This window comes from Fusarium poae, chromosome 4 (genome assembly GCF_019609905.1).
Source record: "Fusarium poae strain DAOMC 252244 chromosome 4, whole genome shotgun sequence".
NCBI lineage: Eukaryota > Fungi > Ascomycota > Sordariomycetes > Hypocreales > Nectriaceae > Fusarium > Fusarium poae.
In genome coordinates this window covers 2,928,197-2,942,511 of record NC_058402.1, presented here as the reverse complement: position 1 = coordinate 2,942,511, position 14,315 = coordinate 2,928,197, and the positions used below count along the sequence as shown (strand labels likewise).

Below are 14,315 nucleotides of genomic sequence, written 5' to 3'. Positions count from 1 at the left end.
GCCCGTTTACTGCGCAATCTACTCGGCGTACTCTGTCACCCTGTTGCATTAGACTTGGTTCTAAAATCTGTTGCTTCGCCCACTCTCAAGGGACAGGCCTACATCGAGAAATTGATACTTTATATAAGACCAGAGACCAACCAGACCCTCCATCTCAAGAACTTTTGGACACATATTTTACCCCAATACTTTGACAGTGCTGTAGGTATTACAGTCAGGTTTTGATTCAGTTATAAAACACCATATTTGTCCACAACAGGCGATCATTCACACTTCTATACCGCCACAAGACCCTGAAAAGTTAAGCACTGAGAAATCAGCTGGCTTCTAGTATTATATCTTCTCACGGTAAGGAGATACCACCTGAGCCTTTTGAGTTGAAAATGCCCAACATCAAAGTCGCCTTGGAAAAGCGGAAAAGGGTATCAAAAGCCTGCAACACCTGTAAGACACGCAAGCAAAAAGTAAGTCAACGGAAACATCTTTCAATCTCTCAGGTTTTTGTCGCTAGACTCGCCTTGGCTGTCACCGTTAAGCCCCTGATTCTTTCAGCTCACTGCTCCTTATCATCATATCCCTTATACCATTGTTGCAGTATGTCACATTTCGTCTGTTCAAGATGAGATTGGTAACTGCTCTTGTCAACGCGAAACTTCCTCTGGTATCAATAACGTCAATCTGTCCAGGTCTGAGCAAAGCTTCAGTGGGCGTATATGATTAGCACGTACTCATGTGAGCTGCAGAGTCACTGGTTGCTAACATGATCAAATTGCAGTGCGATGGCCTGATAAATTGCAAGAATTGCCGCAAGCGAGGGCTACAATGCGTGTATCGGCCGAGTAAGTCCACCGATTCGTCAAGCGACTCGACTGCGTCTTGCTCGTCTCCAAGGCACGATTTGGGCGAACAATCACCAGAAGCTGCCGAACACTCTGACACACCAGGCACAAGCGGGAAAACAGCCAGTCAATATGCATTAAGAAGATCGGCAAGTCCAGGGAAACTGGACGGTTTCCGCATTCTTTCTACATTGAGATCCGAAGAAATTGGACAATATACGCCCCCTCGCACAGAGTATTGCCAGCAGCGATACCAAAACCTTATTACATTGCATTTCCCGTTGCTAAAACCACCAGACTTTGCTGAATGCTATGCAACCGAGTCTTTCGTGGCTCTTGTCAAACAACATCTGAACCTAGGCTCTGGATCTTCGAATTTTACAGAGTCGTCATGCATCTCGTCTGGGCCGCAGCAAACTAGCCCTGCTAGTCCGTACCCGACATGGCCGCCCAAGTTGTCTCACATCACTACTGCGAGGTTAGTGAAGTGTTATTTCACTAATGTGAGTTACCAATCACTTTATCCTACACGTATAAGTATATTGACTGGGCTAAGGCGCCCGGTTCCATCGATGTTGTAAGCCTCGAATCCGTCCAAGCCATACTGCATCAAACCTACAATGGACCAATGCAGGTATGCAACTCAGATCGGTGCATTATCTATCTGGTACTAGCGGTTGGGCTTGTGTTTGAGTCTGGTCCGACAGAAAGAAATTTGCAGGACCCCAATCTGGAAGAACAGTTGTTTGCAAGCGCTGAAGCATTGCTTCCGCCATTGAAAACATACATGAGAACAGAAAGCTCCGATAGTGTTCCATGGGTCCTCCAGGCTCTCGTCTTGATGTCGTTTTACATGCTGTGTGTATGTAGGCGGCATGATGCACACTCTTACTGTGGTAAGCCCCATATATGGTTTGCCTGCAAAGAAGTGAGACTTATTACTTGCAGTTCGAGCCTTTGAAGTTGCTCACTCGTTCGGGATTCATCAGGGGAAAAAGACCGAAATCGAGAGTTGGTCTGATACCCAAAAGATATCGAGACGAAATGTCTGGAGAAGCCTTTTCGTTCTCGACAGATTCCTCGCTGCCACATTGGGCAAGCCACTGGCTATTAACCAATACACTGACGAGTCTCTTGTACTGCCGAAGGGGACCCTTCTCAACCCTGCCGTCGATGCATGCCGGATTATCGGTGAAACCGTCAAAGTTGTGTATTTAGGACCCATGATTTCGATGAAAGCCGTCAAGGTCTTGTTAGGATACCTGGACTCTCTTACAGACGTCAAAGTTGCCCCCCTGGCCCTTTCTGTGGCACAAGTTCGCGTTGACTCGTTCCGCATCTATGCCGACATTCTTCTTTGCCGGCCATTCTTTCTTCTCCGCTTCATCGCTTCCGCGCAAGAACGCGAGACTTTGAATAACATCGAGCCACAGATTAACGAGCTATCCCAAAGATGTGTATCCGTATCAATCCGAGCAATAAATATGTTCAAAAAAGGCACGCGTCCCACTCCACCTCTTCCTATCGATCCATTTATTCCGTAAGTAATATTGTTTGCTGTTCCTATCTATCTACTGAACAATCCTAGGTACGTTTTGATCGAAGCGACATATGTACTACTGTGCAGCATGTATGCAGGCATACACTTGACGAACGAACATTTGCCACTGGCAAAAGACGCAATAGCCATGTTGGGGACAGTGAAAAAAACGAACCCTTATGCAGAGCATTCCGTTTTGGTGCTAAATTTGTTTCTACATGATTTCAATCATCAGAAGCGTGCAACGACCGTCAAGCCGGAGCTCGAGAGATATGCATATCAGACCAAGACTGAGATCATTAATGCATATGAGTCCAGTCAATACCGCTCTCCTTTCCATCAGCGAACACAGAGCAGTTGGGTACCGTCTTATGATAGTCGTCGAAGACCAGCAGCCGATGATCATAATGCTGTCAAACAAGAAAGCCATGACCATTTAAACGCTTCCGCTTCTATCCACCAAACTTTAGTCGAAAACTATCAGCGTTCCTCGCACAATGAAGACAGTGGTGATATGGATCTCGACGGCTCACAATGTGGGCGATTTGAATAGGTGGAGATGGTGTCAAGATGTTGCTGGCTTTCTCGAGAGGCGTCGTCGCAAACTTCTACGGTTCCTTATTTCATTTTCTTACATCATATATCACAATATTACTGGGGATCATATTAATGTCAGGATGGGTTATACCTATAAACAGCTATAAGCTTATTCCAGCCATGTTTGAGTAGTGCATGAACTCTCCCTTATTAGATAGCATCTCACGTTTTAGTCACTGGCTCGTATGGCTTGTTTACTGCATCTAGGGAATTCACTCCGGGATGTAGATGATTCATCCTAGTCCTGGCCTTGGTCGTAAACAACTGCAGTTGAGTAGTGGATGGTGACATTGTAAAAGAGGCATAGTCCTTACAATTGAAAAGATTAACATGAGAGCATGGTATTGTTTTCTAGTGACATGTGTTCATTGACTTTAGTGGTTATTGTTACAATGGCTTGATAGAACTCGACTACCCTCACACTGAGCTCGACTGAATCATCGCGGTATCCATGTTTCTATTCAGTAACCGCTCAGTAAACGTGTTTTTCAATCCTTGACCTTGAATGGCTTGACAAATGACAGATACTAGCCCAATAAATGCTATTGGATCTTTACTTTTGCTGAGTTGACAAATGTATAGCGAGACAATTAATCATTCAATTGCATGCGCCAGCCAGACTAGGTAGGTACATGCTGCAAGAAATCCTTCGCGATGTATCACATTCTCTTCTCTTTGGCGGATGGGTTTTTTCTCAATCGCTAATATGGACCAGAAAGGTTATGCTTGCGTGGTCAGACATGCATGTTTGTTCGATCCTAGTCATATCCCTTAGGATCACATAACTAGTGCAACGAAACGTCGCGAGAGCTAGCCTTGGTTCCAGGTACGTGGGATTTATCCCTTGTGCAAGCCACGGGCCGCGAGATATGCAAGATGGTGGGCGGTAACTACTAATCTAGTCACTACAACGGATGAAAAAGCAACGTCATGAGTTACAAACTTAGGGCGGTCTTGAGGTCTGACTGGACAACGTAAGGTACATCTTTTCTCCTGTAGTGCTTGTCGAGGGCCGTCTCAATGTTGCGGGCGGCGGATTTATTGTCCCGCTGCATAACAGAAGCCACATGAAATCCTACTGGCTCTTACATTAGTAGGTAAATTCAGCTATTTAGAAGCAAACATGTCTCGGAATGAAAACTGGTATTCGATGTCTGTCTGCAGATGCACAAGCCACCAACAAACATAAACAAAACATGCAGTTATTCTAGATAGGTAATATACATACGATACATATATAGCAACTCCCCTTGGGTGTGCACCCCACCATCACCAGCTCTTAGGCCCGAACCGCGCTCCCTCAGCTACATGTGCTTGTATCGCGGTACCTTGGACATCCATGGTCGATGAGACGATGTCGTTTCCCCACCAGCTTGGCGGGTCGATACCATGCAGCGTGAACGCAAAGAAGATGAACAAAGTCGCAAGGGCAAGCCCAAGATCGAGTGCCGATGATGTAAGGAAGTTAAGTCTTGACCACCATCTGAAGTGGCGTTTCTTGATCCAGAATTGGAAGACGAAGCCCACTGCCCCCCAAGAAAGATAGTTGAGAGGTGTCGCAGGCGGCATAGCCCCTGCACCTCCGAATATGAGAGGTGCCATGAGGAAACGCACAGGAGACTTGGGCCTGCGCTTGGCCAGGAAGTAGATAACAACAGGAGTTATGGCACCAATGACGAAAAAGACAAAGAGCCCAGAGTAGACTTGGCCAGGCGAGAACATGCGGGCAGGTCCGAGGAGGCCCCATATTATGGAGGCTGCGACTCATGCATTAGATCAGAAACATTTTAGACTCGGCATTAAACTTACCAGCGAAGAAGACGCGACCTCCGGGACACGTAAAGTGATCTACCTGATGTTGCTCACAGACGTCGGGGATATTATTCAGAGACAGGTTCAGAACAACGATCTGAATAAAACACGAGAATGTTGTGGCGACAACTTGAGACAAGAACATAGTTCGAGGAGGGATCTTCATGTAGTGTCCAAACTTCAAATCCGAGACAAAACGAAGAGACTGCGCCCTAGACAGAGGAGTGTGAGTGTCTGTGCAGAAGTCTTGCAGGTCTCGGAGGCTTCAAGGGAGAGAGCTCAATACTTACATTGTGATGTATCCATATGTTTTAAAACTAGGCATTCAGGATTAGCATACAGTAGTGTGGATCGAGGACAGACGAACACTCACATCATCAGGGCCAGAGGTCGACCTGGTTGGAGGTATCCGTATAAGAATTCTGTCAAGACGTTCAAGCCAATTTGAGTATTCGTCACAGCCTGAATGATGCCTATAGGGAGAGCAAATCCAAAAGAGATCGCGATGGCAAGCAGAAAGGCCCACCAGGAGAGGTTGGTAGGATAGCCAAGCACTGTATAGAATCCAATCAGGAGCATCTGAGTTGCTCTATCATTAATCGATTGTTGCCAAGAGAATTAGGAATGGAAGCTCACAATTGCAAAGAGTGACATGTACCACCAAGTAGGCGCTTCTTTATACTTCCTCATGAGTTTCATGTGTACATCAGGCTTTTCATTTGTGCTATTTCTCCATTGTTGCCAGATCTGTTTGCCGTTGTGCAGATAAGTGTACACGACAAGTGAAGATATAGCAGCAAAGGACAGGCCGTAAGAAATTGCAAAGGTTGTACTTTACTTGTCAGCTTAGGTCGGTAGTATACGGAAGGTTTGTCATACCTGATGAAAAGAGGTGAGTAGTTTTTGTACTCTTCTTCGTTTAGTGTGAAGTCCTTTGTGAGAATCCGCGTGGTGTTGTAGCGAGCTCCGGTATTGTCATATGTACCAGAGTCGCTCATTGGCAGATACTCGCCATACCATGCTCCTCCGTAGTGAAGGAAAGAAGATCCAACAACAAAGAAGACAACGACACCAATGAGAGTATTGGCGATAGCATGCCTACTCCTCATTAATACAATTCTACAATCCAGTGATCAAGTGCACATTATACATACCACGGCGGAATGAGCGGCGAACCAACGTAACCTGCAATCTGTGTCCAGTCAAAAGTAATAGGAAGAAGAGACAGACCTGTCTGGCCTCCGAATAGCTGGTTCACAATGGGATTTTGAGGGGCCATCCAAGTAGCTACGGCAAAGATGCTTAGAAATTGAGCCAGGAAACCCGGGATGAAGTAATAGAAAAAGGAGCATGCAGTCACAATTGCGAACCATTTGTACCGGTGCATTGCGCCTCCTAAAACACTAGGATCTGGAGCATCGTTTCTCTCGTACATGGCATTCATAAGAGTAACGCCAGCAAGATTCTCGGGCCAGATCATGGATGCAGGATACACTTGGATTGTAAGCAAAAGAATTACAGCCAGGGATGGCAAACACTTACCCAAGAATTTCCGCAGCATACCTGCGATGCCGTAACCCACTGATTGAGTTGAGATGGTCAACAGAAGCTGGAACACAATACCAAAGTCTTGCTTGTAGAAAATGACTTGTGCCAGAATGATATCAGTGGCATATGCAACTGAGAACGAGACACTGGCCATAACAACAATGATGGCGTGTTCCTTCACGTTGAACGGTCCAGGGTTGAGAGTCCACGTTGTACCAAAAGTGGTAAACTCCCGCTCTGGCACAAATTTGGCCCAGCCATGACCCATTGGCCATGCAACGATTTGAGCGATAAGAGGACCAATGCTAATAGACGGTTGACGTAGTGAGAACAAAGTGTTCATAGAAGCACCCACAACAACGAGTAGCATTCCTATAGTCCATGCTCGTACAGTATTGCATGGGAGATCCTCATCAAAGTTACGCACCGCAGCCCGAACTTCAGGATAGGGTGAGTTCTCTTCTTCCTCATGTTGGTCTGAGTCATCATCCTTGATCAAAGCCGCTTCGTCGCCAGACTCTTGTGAGTTTTTTCGTCTCGTCTCATACTCCCGGGGAAGGTTTGGGTCCATGAGAAGCTCGTATTCTTCACCCTGATCATCTTCGTCATCGTTGCGTGCTCCAGTGCCTGCCCACTCATGTAGACGATGCTTGAGATTTTCGGGGGGCGGGTCTTCAATCTCTAATGATGTTGAGAGCCGTCCGCTGGGACCTGATATGCTTTGGCCGATATGTTCGACCGGTAATGCCGACCCCGGCTTCCGAACTTCAGACATTATGAGCTTGACTTGTCCTTTTTAGAAGTTGTTGACTGCAATCCCTGAAGATGACACTGTTCCAACTACTTGTGGTTTCTCTTTTTTCCGTTTCAAAATGTAAATATCGTTGAATTCAGAAGTACCCAGAGTCGAAGATGTTGTATATCGTTTGGTATGGTAACATATGTCTGAGCTGGGCGTGTCGTCGCCTGGATAGAATGACAGTTGCTGCCAGGACTAATGCAAAGTTCCGCACAACTTGAGGGTGCTCTTCTTAGCGACAAAGGCTGTTCATGTCATTTGAAGCTATGGTGATAGTATATGATTGGGAAAGATATTGGATTGGCGTTGTGTGAAAGACGTTTCGTGTCGTGTCCTTTGTTGTTTTGTGGCGTCTATTCAAGCCTGGAATTGATCACGTCACGTTAAATGAATGACAGGTATATAATTTATGTGATGTTGGCTCATTTCATGACAAGAATTTATCATGAAAATGATTCAATTATTGACAAAGGATTGAGAGTTTACTGAGAATGTCGTTGAAGGCTTATCTTGAGAATATATATCCAGGGAGGTACGTACCTACCTAGGTAGTTACTAACCTGGTACCAAACCGTATTTGCCCCTTGTATCCGTCTCACGATCCAACTAGCGCTAACCCAAAAGTGGGGATTATATTTTATGGTTATTATACTATTATATCGATACGTAAGTTTCATCATCAACCAACCGACTCAATCTCAATCTTTTCTCCTCGGTATGGAATCATAATGCGTCGGGTAGTAGTGACTGGCCTTGGAGCCATTACGCCCTTGGGGGTAGGCGTGAAACGAACCTGGACCCGTCTTCTTAATGGAGAATGTGGAATCGTCAGTGTTGCAGATCTAGAGCCTCAAGCGCGCTGGAAAGAGTTGACAAGTACAGTCTCTGGGTTAGTGCCCAGCGGCGAAGGGGAAGGCCGATGGAGGCCATCAGATTGGCTCAGTGCAAATGAGCAAAGACGAATGTCCAAGTTTACACAATACGCCATTGCTGCCAGCGATATGGCTCTCAAAGATGCAGGATGGGAGCCAAAGAGCCAAGAGCAACTGGAGGCTACTGGAGTCTGCCTAGGGAGTGGCATTGGGAATCTGGATGAGATTTATGACACCAGCTTAGTGCACCATAAAGATGTAAGATTTCATGTCAACCAATTCTGAACCAGTGCTGAACATGTGTCAGGGCTATAAAAAGGTATCGCCGCTATTTGTACCCAAGATTCTGATCAACATGGCGGCTGGTCATGTAGCCATGAAATACGGTTTCCAAGGCCCCAACCATGCAGCAACTACGGCTTGCACAACTGGTGCGCACTCAATCGGAGATGCATTACGCTTCATCAGCATGGGAGACGCCGATATCATGGTTGCAGGAGGCTCGGAATCGTGCATCCATCCCTTGACGTTTGCAGGCTTCGGCAGAGCAAGATCTCTATCAACAGCATACAACGACAACCCTACAGCAAGCTGCCGCCCATTTGATGCCGATCGCAACGGTTTTGTGGTTTCTGAAGGTGCTGCTGTGCTGGTTCTTGAAGAGTTGGAACACGCCAAAACACGAGGAGCTCGCATCTATGCTGAAATTAAAGGATATGGTTGCAGCGGTGATGCCTACCATATGACTGCGCCACGAGAGGATGGCCGCGGCGCATTTCTTGCTATGAAAAAAGCCTTGAAGAATGCTGGAGTCAAACCTTTACAGGTTGATTATGTCAATGCTCACGCAACAGCGACAAACGTTGGGGATGCGGCAGAGACATCGGCTATCAGACGACTCATGCTTGGCGAGGAGGGACATGAAAAAGAATCGGATATTACAGTCAGTAGTACCAAGGGTGCAGTTGGACATTTATTAGGTGCTGCTGGGGCCATTGAGGCGTTGTTCTCAATCCTAGCCATTCACCAGGTATGTTGTGTTTGTGTTAGATTATATGTACCTAATACTAACAATTTCCAGGGAGTTGTGCCTGCGACATTGAATCTACAGAAGCCAGATGTCGGTGCTGCTTTTAACTTTGTACCGAATGCGGCACAGAAAAGAGACGTTGGCGTGGCTGTGTCCAACAGCTTTGGATTTGGTGGTACAAATAGCTCGTTAGTATTTTCTAAATACTAATGGACAAATATCCAACTGTAGGTAGGTAGGCAGGCAGGGCAGGTAAATTAAAACTGTCGCTCTTTGAAGGTATCGCATTGTGCACAGTGCCCTTCACACTAAGGGTCTTCTCCACTGCCGACATATACCCGCCAACCTATCAAAAGTCAAACAATTTCTATACTATCAAAAAGATCAGTTCGTCATGACCTGGTGCATGACGTGAAGACTCACAACAACTTCCCTTGGTGCCGTTTCTCAGGCTCTTCCCAAGCCAATTTCCTTTCCGGAACGAAACCCTCGAATAAACAAATCGAAAAAAAAAAAATGGCATGCGAATCCTGCAGAACCCAGGCTCGGTCTATCCTCCGGGCCACAATGCGAGTCGGCGCATCACGAGCCTCAGCACCTACGACAAGAAAGTTTTTGCCGCCCGTTGCAACTGTGCTTTCTCAACGAAATTTCAGTAATTCGAGCTCAAGGAGTCTCCTTCAGGGTATCGGAAAGTCGATGGCCGAGCCGTATCGTGTCCTAGGTGCTACAGAGCAGTTATTCAAGGCTTCCTCCAAGGCAGCTGATTACCACATTACTGAGAAGGAGCGCAAGGAGGACCATGTAAAGCTTGCAGAGGATGGCGAGGAGATTGGACATTCTCTAAACCCTGAGAGCCCCTGGCATCACAGTACGTTTTAATCTCCTGACAATTTCTGACCAAAAGATATTATTCAAAATTGCTAACCCTGTACTTGCAATAGCCTTCAAGCTTCCTCCCACCTTTAGCACTTGGTCCCATGTCACTATGCTGCACCTCTACCTAATCAACACCCGAATACGCTGCTTCGACCGCGAGGGCTTCCACAACTGGCAGCACCAGCTCACAGATCACTTCTTCTTCGAGTGCGAGAAGAAGATGCACATCGACCACCACATCACATCGAGTGCCCTGCGACAACGATACCTCAAGGACATTTTTGTCCAGTGGCGTGGTCTTCTCCTGGCGTACGACGAGGGTCTGATCAAGGGCGATGCTATGTTGGCGAGCGCTATCTGGCGAAACCTGTTCAAGGGCTCACCTGACGCTGATCCCAGGGCTCTGCTTGCCATTGTGGGATGGATGCGATCGACACTGCTTCAGTTTGAGGCTGTCTCGGATAATAACCTCCCTGCACAATTACCATCCATCATGGCGAAGCCGGTCGATGTGTTCTGGACGAGATTGGAGAAGCAGCTGAGTGGACAGCAGGAAGACAGTATTCCTGCTTCAGAGCCTGTAAAGGAGGCCGAGACTGTACCAACAGGAGCAGCCAAGGTGTCAACGAACTAAATTATGAGAGGGATGGTGTGTATTATCAGCTGTATGTATATGTCACTTGAACAACAAAAAAGAATAGACCAGGTCGGGCTGTATGATTAGGGCATCGGGAGGAAGGTTGAGTTGGGCGGATGTATTGTTCTTGGGCATGACTGCTGTATTTATGAATAATTTCAATGATGATATCCTGCCTCATGAAGCGAAACCACCAAGTCTACCCGTTCATCTAGTCATGTTTCTCCCACATTTGGAACTCATATTGTGTCCCTGCCTCTTCTTGGCCACCTTCTTCAACCTCCTCGCCTGTCCACTCCTGCAACTCCTCCCTCGACTTCCTCTCCCACTTTCCACTCTTCAGTTCCACAGGGAAGAAAGTATCGCAAATAAAATCCCGTTCGATGCTTGTGAGCAAGATACGTCGCGCCTCGGGTAGCTTGAGCGCAGCGTCGTAGATCTGCGCACCGCCCATGACAAAGATGCGGCCGATGTCACTGCGAGCACGAGCGTACTGCAGTGCGAGCTCAAGTGACTGGACTCTCACGGGCTCGGACGGTTCAACTTTGTCGGGGATGTTTGAGGGCGCGGAGCGGCTTATGACGATGTTGAGGCGGTCTTTTAGAGGCCGGAATTTGGTGGGGATTGAGTCCCAAGTTTTACGACCCATTATGACTGCATTGAGTGATGGTGAAGAGACCTGAGAGTTTGTTAGTGCAATTCTTTCGTATTTTCTCATTCCATTTATGCAGATAATCAGTCTGCAGTGTTTTTGAATAAAGGACAGTAGCAGTCAGTACCTGTGGTGGCAGTCTAGTCGTCACACGTGCAAAGTACTTCATTTCTTTGCGCAAGCCTTGCCAGGGCATTTGACCAAGGTGGCCGATGCCCATGCTACGAGTCGCAGCGACTATGAGAGTGATTTCCAGAGGCTGCATTTTTTTTTGTCTCTCTCGAATGTGGTGTCGATGTATGTGAAAGGTGATGGGTGAAAGAGGTCAAGGTTTAGTAATAAGTTGGGCGAGGTTCTACTTGAATGAATGACTGACTGAGTGGGTTTTGATTGAGCTACTACTGACACATGAGACATAACATCAACAGCTGGTCATAGATATACATATATATAGAGTACATGGTTATTACCAAGCACCAAATCGACTACCTTTTGCATATCAGCGTTTAAGAATATCCTCCATAGATTGCCCAGGCTGTCTCTATACATTCAATTACAACTTTGAAGGAGCCAAGATCTGGACGTCCTGAAAAGGAACTCCCAAGAACCTATAAATATGGTTGAACCTATACGATTAGTTAGCAATGCTCTGGTCATATTTTTGGGTAGTATCTCACCTGTCACTTCCAAAGAAAGCCTCCGACTTGCCATCCGTATTCGTCGCAATCAACCAAGGCGCTCCGAAAGCACCCTTGTTGAGCGCCAGTCCAGTCACCTCCTTGACTCTGTCTTTCATACTCTCACGTCCCTTCATGATCTTTTCGACATCTTCATCAGAGAATAACTTGCTGTCACTGCCTCCGTCGAGCTCGTCGGTCGCTTCTTTGAGCGCTGCAATAAGATTTGCGTCCTCGGCAAGGTTGACGTGGGGAGGTAGCCAGATCTTGTGGAAAAGAAATCGCATAGCTGCGAGAAAGGTTTCCTCTGGGTAATTTTCCTTGATGTAGTGTAGGGCACGAAGAGGCGAGATGGTCTTTGCGATGGCGAGGAGGTCAGGTGGTGAGCCTTGATAAGGAGCCGAGAGGCGTTCTGCAGAGCGACGAGAGTCTTTGGCAAGATATCTCGACTTTGCAGGGAGCAGCCAAGGGGGTTTGTTTCCTAGTAGATAGTGAGATTGATTCTTTTTTGGTTGTCGCTAGACAGAGTATACCTGATTCATTCATAATGCCGCCCAAGAAGACGGGGATGAAACTGATGATAGCTCAGTATTTAACAGCACACCTTGAGAGTAATTCTCAACTTACTTGACTTGAACGCCATGGGCAGCTAGTTTGCTCATGCTCCGTCGTAGCTCAATAAAGCCAGTATAGCTGTAGAAAGACACTTGTGATTGTTATTTGTCTTGTCCAAGATGGTAAGTGTACTACTGCTACTCACCAATGTCCAGATAGCAATCGATACGCCCACCCATTTTAAGAGTGTTTGTTTACTTGCCTCAAGACTACCTAGATAACACAAAATGATCTCTGAATATGTTTGTAAGTACAAGTCAACAAGAATGATTCGGATCTCGGTACCCCGTGTTATTATTGTACTGTCACCCCTGGTATTTAGATGTCTTAGTAGTTAGTTGGTGGTGTGGGGTTGCCGAGGCTATCAATCCACCCCCGGATTCTCCAACTCAGCCCTTGGAGTTGTATTTATAATACCATCAACAACCTAAACATATACAAAATCTACAGCAAAGAATCAGTCATTATGGTATCCAAAAAGCCTGTCGCTCTAATTGTTGGTGCATCCAGGGGCATCGGTCGTCAAGTTGCCATCGACCTCGCCTCTAATGGCTATGCCGGTTCGTCCAACTACAACTAATATCCTGCAGTGTAGACTACCAACTAACACGGCAACCCAAGTCGTTGTCGCCGCAAAAACCATCAGTGACCCTTCAAATCTCCCATCACCTTTTCCACCAGATCCTAATTCATCTGCCTCGACAATCACAACCGTCGCACATGAAATCAGTTCAGCAGGAGGCGACGCCACAGCCATTCAAGTAGATGTTCGCTACCCCGAGAGTATTGACTCCCTGATATCGCAAACCATCACTGTAAGTCAATTCGTCCATCTTAAAACCAGTACTAATTCAATGCCAACAGACCTATGGTCGTCTGGATGTTCTCGTCTACAACTCGGGTGCCATATTCTGGGCCCCCGTCTCATCAACACCCCTGAAGCGATTTCAACTCATGCAGCGCGTTAATCCAGAAGGATTATACGCAACCATTCAAGCTGCTCTGCCTCATCTACCTTCCACGGGCCGCATTGTAGTCGTCAGCCCTCCCATCTATAGCCGTTTTTTCCGTGGCAAAACAGCTTATGCGGTGGGCAAGGTTGGCATGAGTGTTCTTACAAAAGGCCTTGCCATGGACTTTGAGCGCCAAGGAAAGAATGATATGGCTATTACCTCCATATGGCCCGCTGTGGTACGTATCACAATATCCTCTGAAACAAAGTAGAGAGCTGACAGTAAACTAGGCCATTGAGTCTGCTGCTACAGACCAGTTCACACGCAAGAACCCAGAAGAAGCCAACGACCTCCGAAAAGCAACCATCTTCTCCGACGCTATTCTCGCCATCCTTCAAGCTTCGCCTTCTGTAGTTAATGGAGAACTACTACTAGACGAAGACTTCTTACGTGAACATGCAGGTGTAAAAGACTTCTCAAAATACAACGTTGTGCCAGGCACTGCGCCACGGAGGATCATGCCCGCGTCTCTTCCAGACCTGACGGTAGTAGAGCAAGCAGACGAGGGCAAAAGGTACGACAGCACAAAAGCCAAATCCAAATTGTAAAGTTGTTAGCAATCGCTATGAGTAGATATATGTAGGAAAACAAGACCATTGTACAGGTAGCTAATAGTGTAGGGATGTCAACCTTTGCGGCCATGCATGAATGATATCCTCTAAAAACAGACACATCTAATGACTCCTTGATAGAGTCGCGTTCCCAAATAACTCCTAGACATGATTACAAACGTACACCCAACTCTTTGAAACGTCTTTCCCGTCCCTTTCCTGACATTTCCATGAAATGGTAGTCCTCACTTGCG

General features: G+C 46.7%; 7 protein-coding genes across 7 annotated transcripts; 4 read left to right on the top strand and 3 right to left on the bottom strand.

The window, feature by feature from the left end:
• Positions 1-383: 383 nt before the first annotated feature.
• On the top strand, positions 384-2,932 carry FPOAC1_011003 (uncharacterized protein; the record flags this gene model as incomplete). The annotated part of the gene is made up of 7 exons (XM_044855390.1): positions 384-464; positions 553-709; positions 776-839; positions 892-1,317; positions 1,710-1,735; positions 1,788-2,302; positions 2,615-2,932. 7 exons carry the CDS (start codon positions 384-386, stop codon positions 2,930-2,932), a joined length of 1,587 nt encoding a protein of 528 aa, XP_044702703.1.
• Positions 2,933-4,245: 1,313 nt separating this feature from the next.
• On the bottom strand, positions 4,246-7,111 carry FPOAC1_011002 (uncharacterized protein; the record flags this gene model as incomplete). Its single annotated transcript, XM_044855389.1, has 8 exons — positions 4,246-4,733; positions 4,786-5,000; positions 5,079-5,105; positions 5,162-5,367; positions 5,425-5,620; positions 5,668-5,886; positions 5,943-6,282; positions 6,331-7,111. 8 exons carry the CDS (start codon positions 7,109-7,111, stop codon positions 4,246-4,248), a joined length of 2,472 nt encoding a protein of 823 aa, XP_044702702.1.
• A 752-nt stretch (positions 7,112-7,863) lies between these two features.
• Positions 7,864-9,276, top strand: FPOAC1_011001 (uncharacterized protein; the record flags this gene model as incomplete). Its single annotated transcript, XM_044855388.1, has 4 exons — positions 7,864-8,265; positions 8,315-9,037; positions 9,089-9,225; positions 9,273-9,276. 4 exons carry the CDS (start codon positions 7,864-7,866, stop codon positions 9,274-9,276), a joined length of 1,266 nt encoding a protein of 421 aa, XP_044702701.1.
• Positions 9,277-9,604: 328 nt separating this feature from the next.
• Positions 9,605-10,550, top strand: FPOAC1_011000 (uncharacterized protein; the record flags this gene model as incomplete). Its single annotated transcript, XM_044855387.1, has 2 exons — positions 9,605-9,908; positions 9,982-10,550. The coding sequence occupies 2 exons, from the start codon at positions 9,605-9,607 to the stop codon at positions 10,548-10,550; spliced, it is 873 nt and encodes a 290-aa protein (XP_044702700.1).
• A 214-nt stretch (positions 10,551-10,764) lies between these two features.
• Positions 10,765-11,425, bottom strand: FPOAC1_010999 (uncharacterized protein; the record flags this gene model as incomplete). Its single annotated transcript, XM_044855386.1, has 2 exons — positions 10,765-11,232; positions 11,333-11,425. 2 exons carry the CDS (start codon positions 11,423-11,425, stop codon positions 10,765-10,767), a joined length of 561 nt encoding a protein of 186 aa, XP_044702699.1.
• Positions 11,426-11,758: 333 nt separating this feature from the next.
• On the bottom strand, positions 11,759-12,676 carry FPOAC1_010998 (uncharacterized protein; the record flags this gene model as incomplete). Its single annotated transcript, XM_044855385.1, has 5 exons — positions 11,759-11,831; positions 11,883-12,363; positions 12,416-12,456; positions 12,510-12,588; positions 12,643-12,676. The coding sequence occupies 5 exons, from the start codon at positions 12,674-12,676 to the stop codon at positions 11,759-11,761; spliced, it is 708 nt and encodes a 235-aa protein (XP_044702698.1).
• Positions 12,677-12,963: 287 nt separating this feature from the next.
• Positions 12,964-14,158, top strand: FPOAC1_010997 (uncharacterized protein; the record flags this gene model as incomplete). Its single annotated transcript, XM_044855384.1, has 5 exons — positions 12,964-13,057; positions 13,119-13,312; positions 13,362-13,688; positions 13,741-14,024; positions 14,131-14,158. The coding sequence occupies 5 exons, from the start codon at positions 12,964-12,966 to the stop codon at positions 14,156-14,158; spliced, it is 927 nt and encodes a 308-aa protein (XP_044702697.1).
• Between the last annotated feature and the right edge of the window lie 157 nt (positions 14,159-14,315).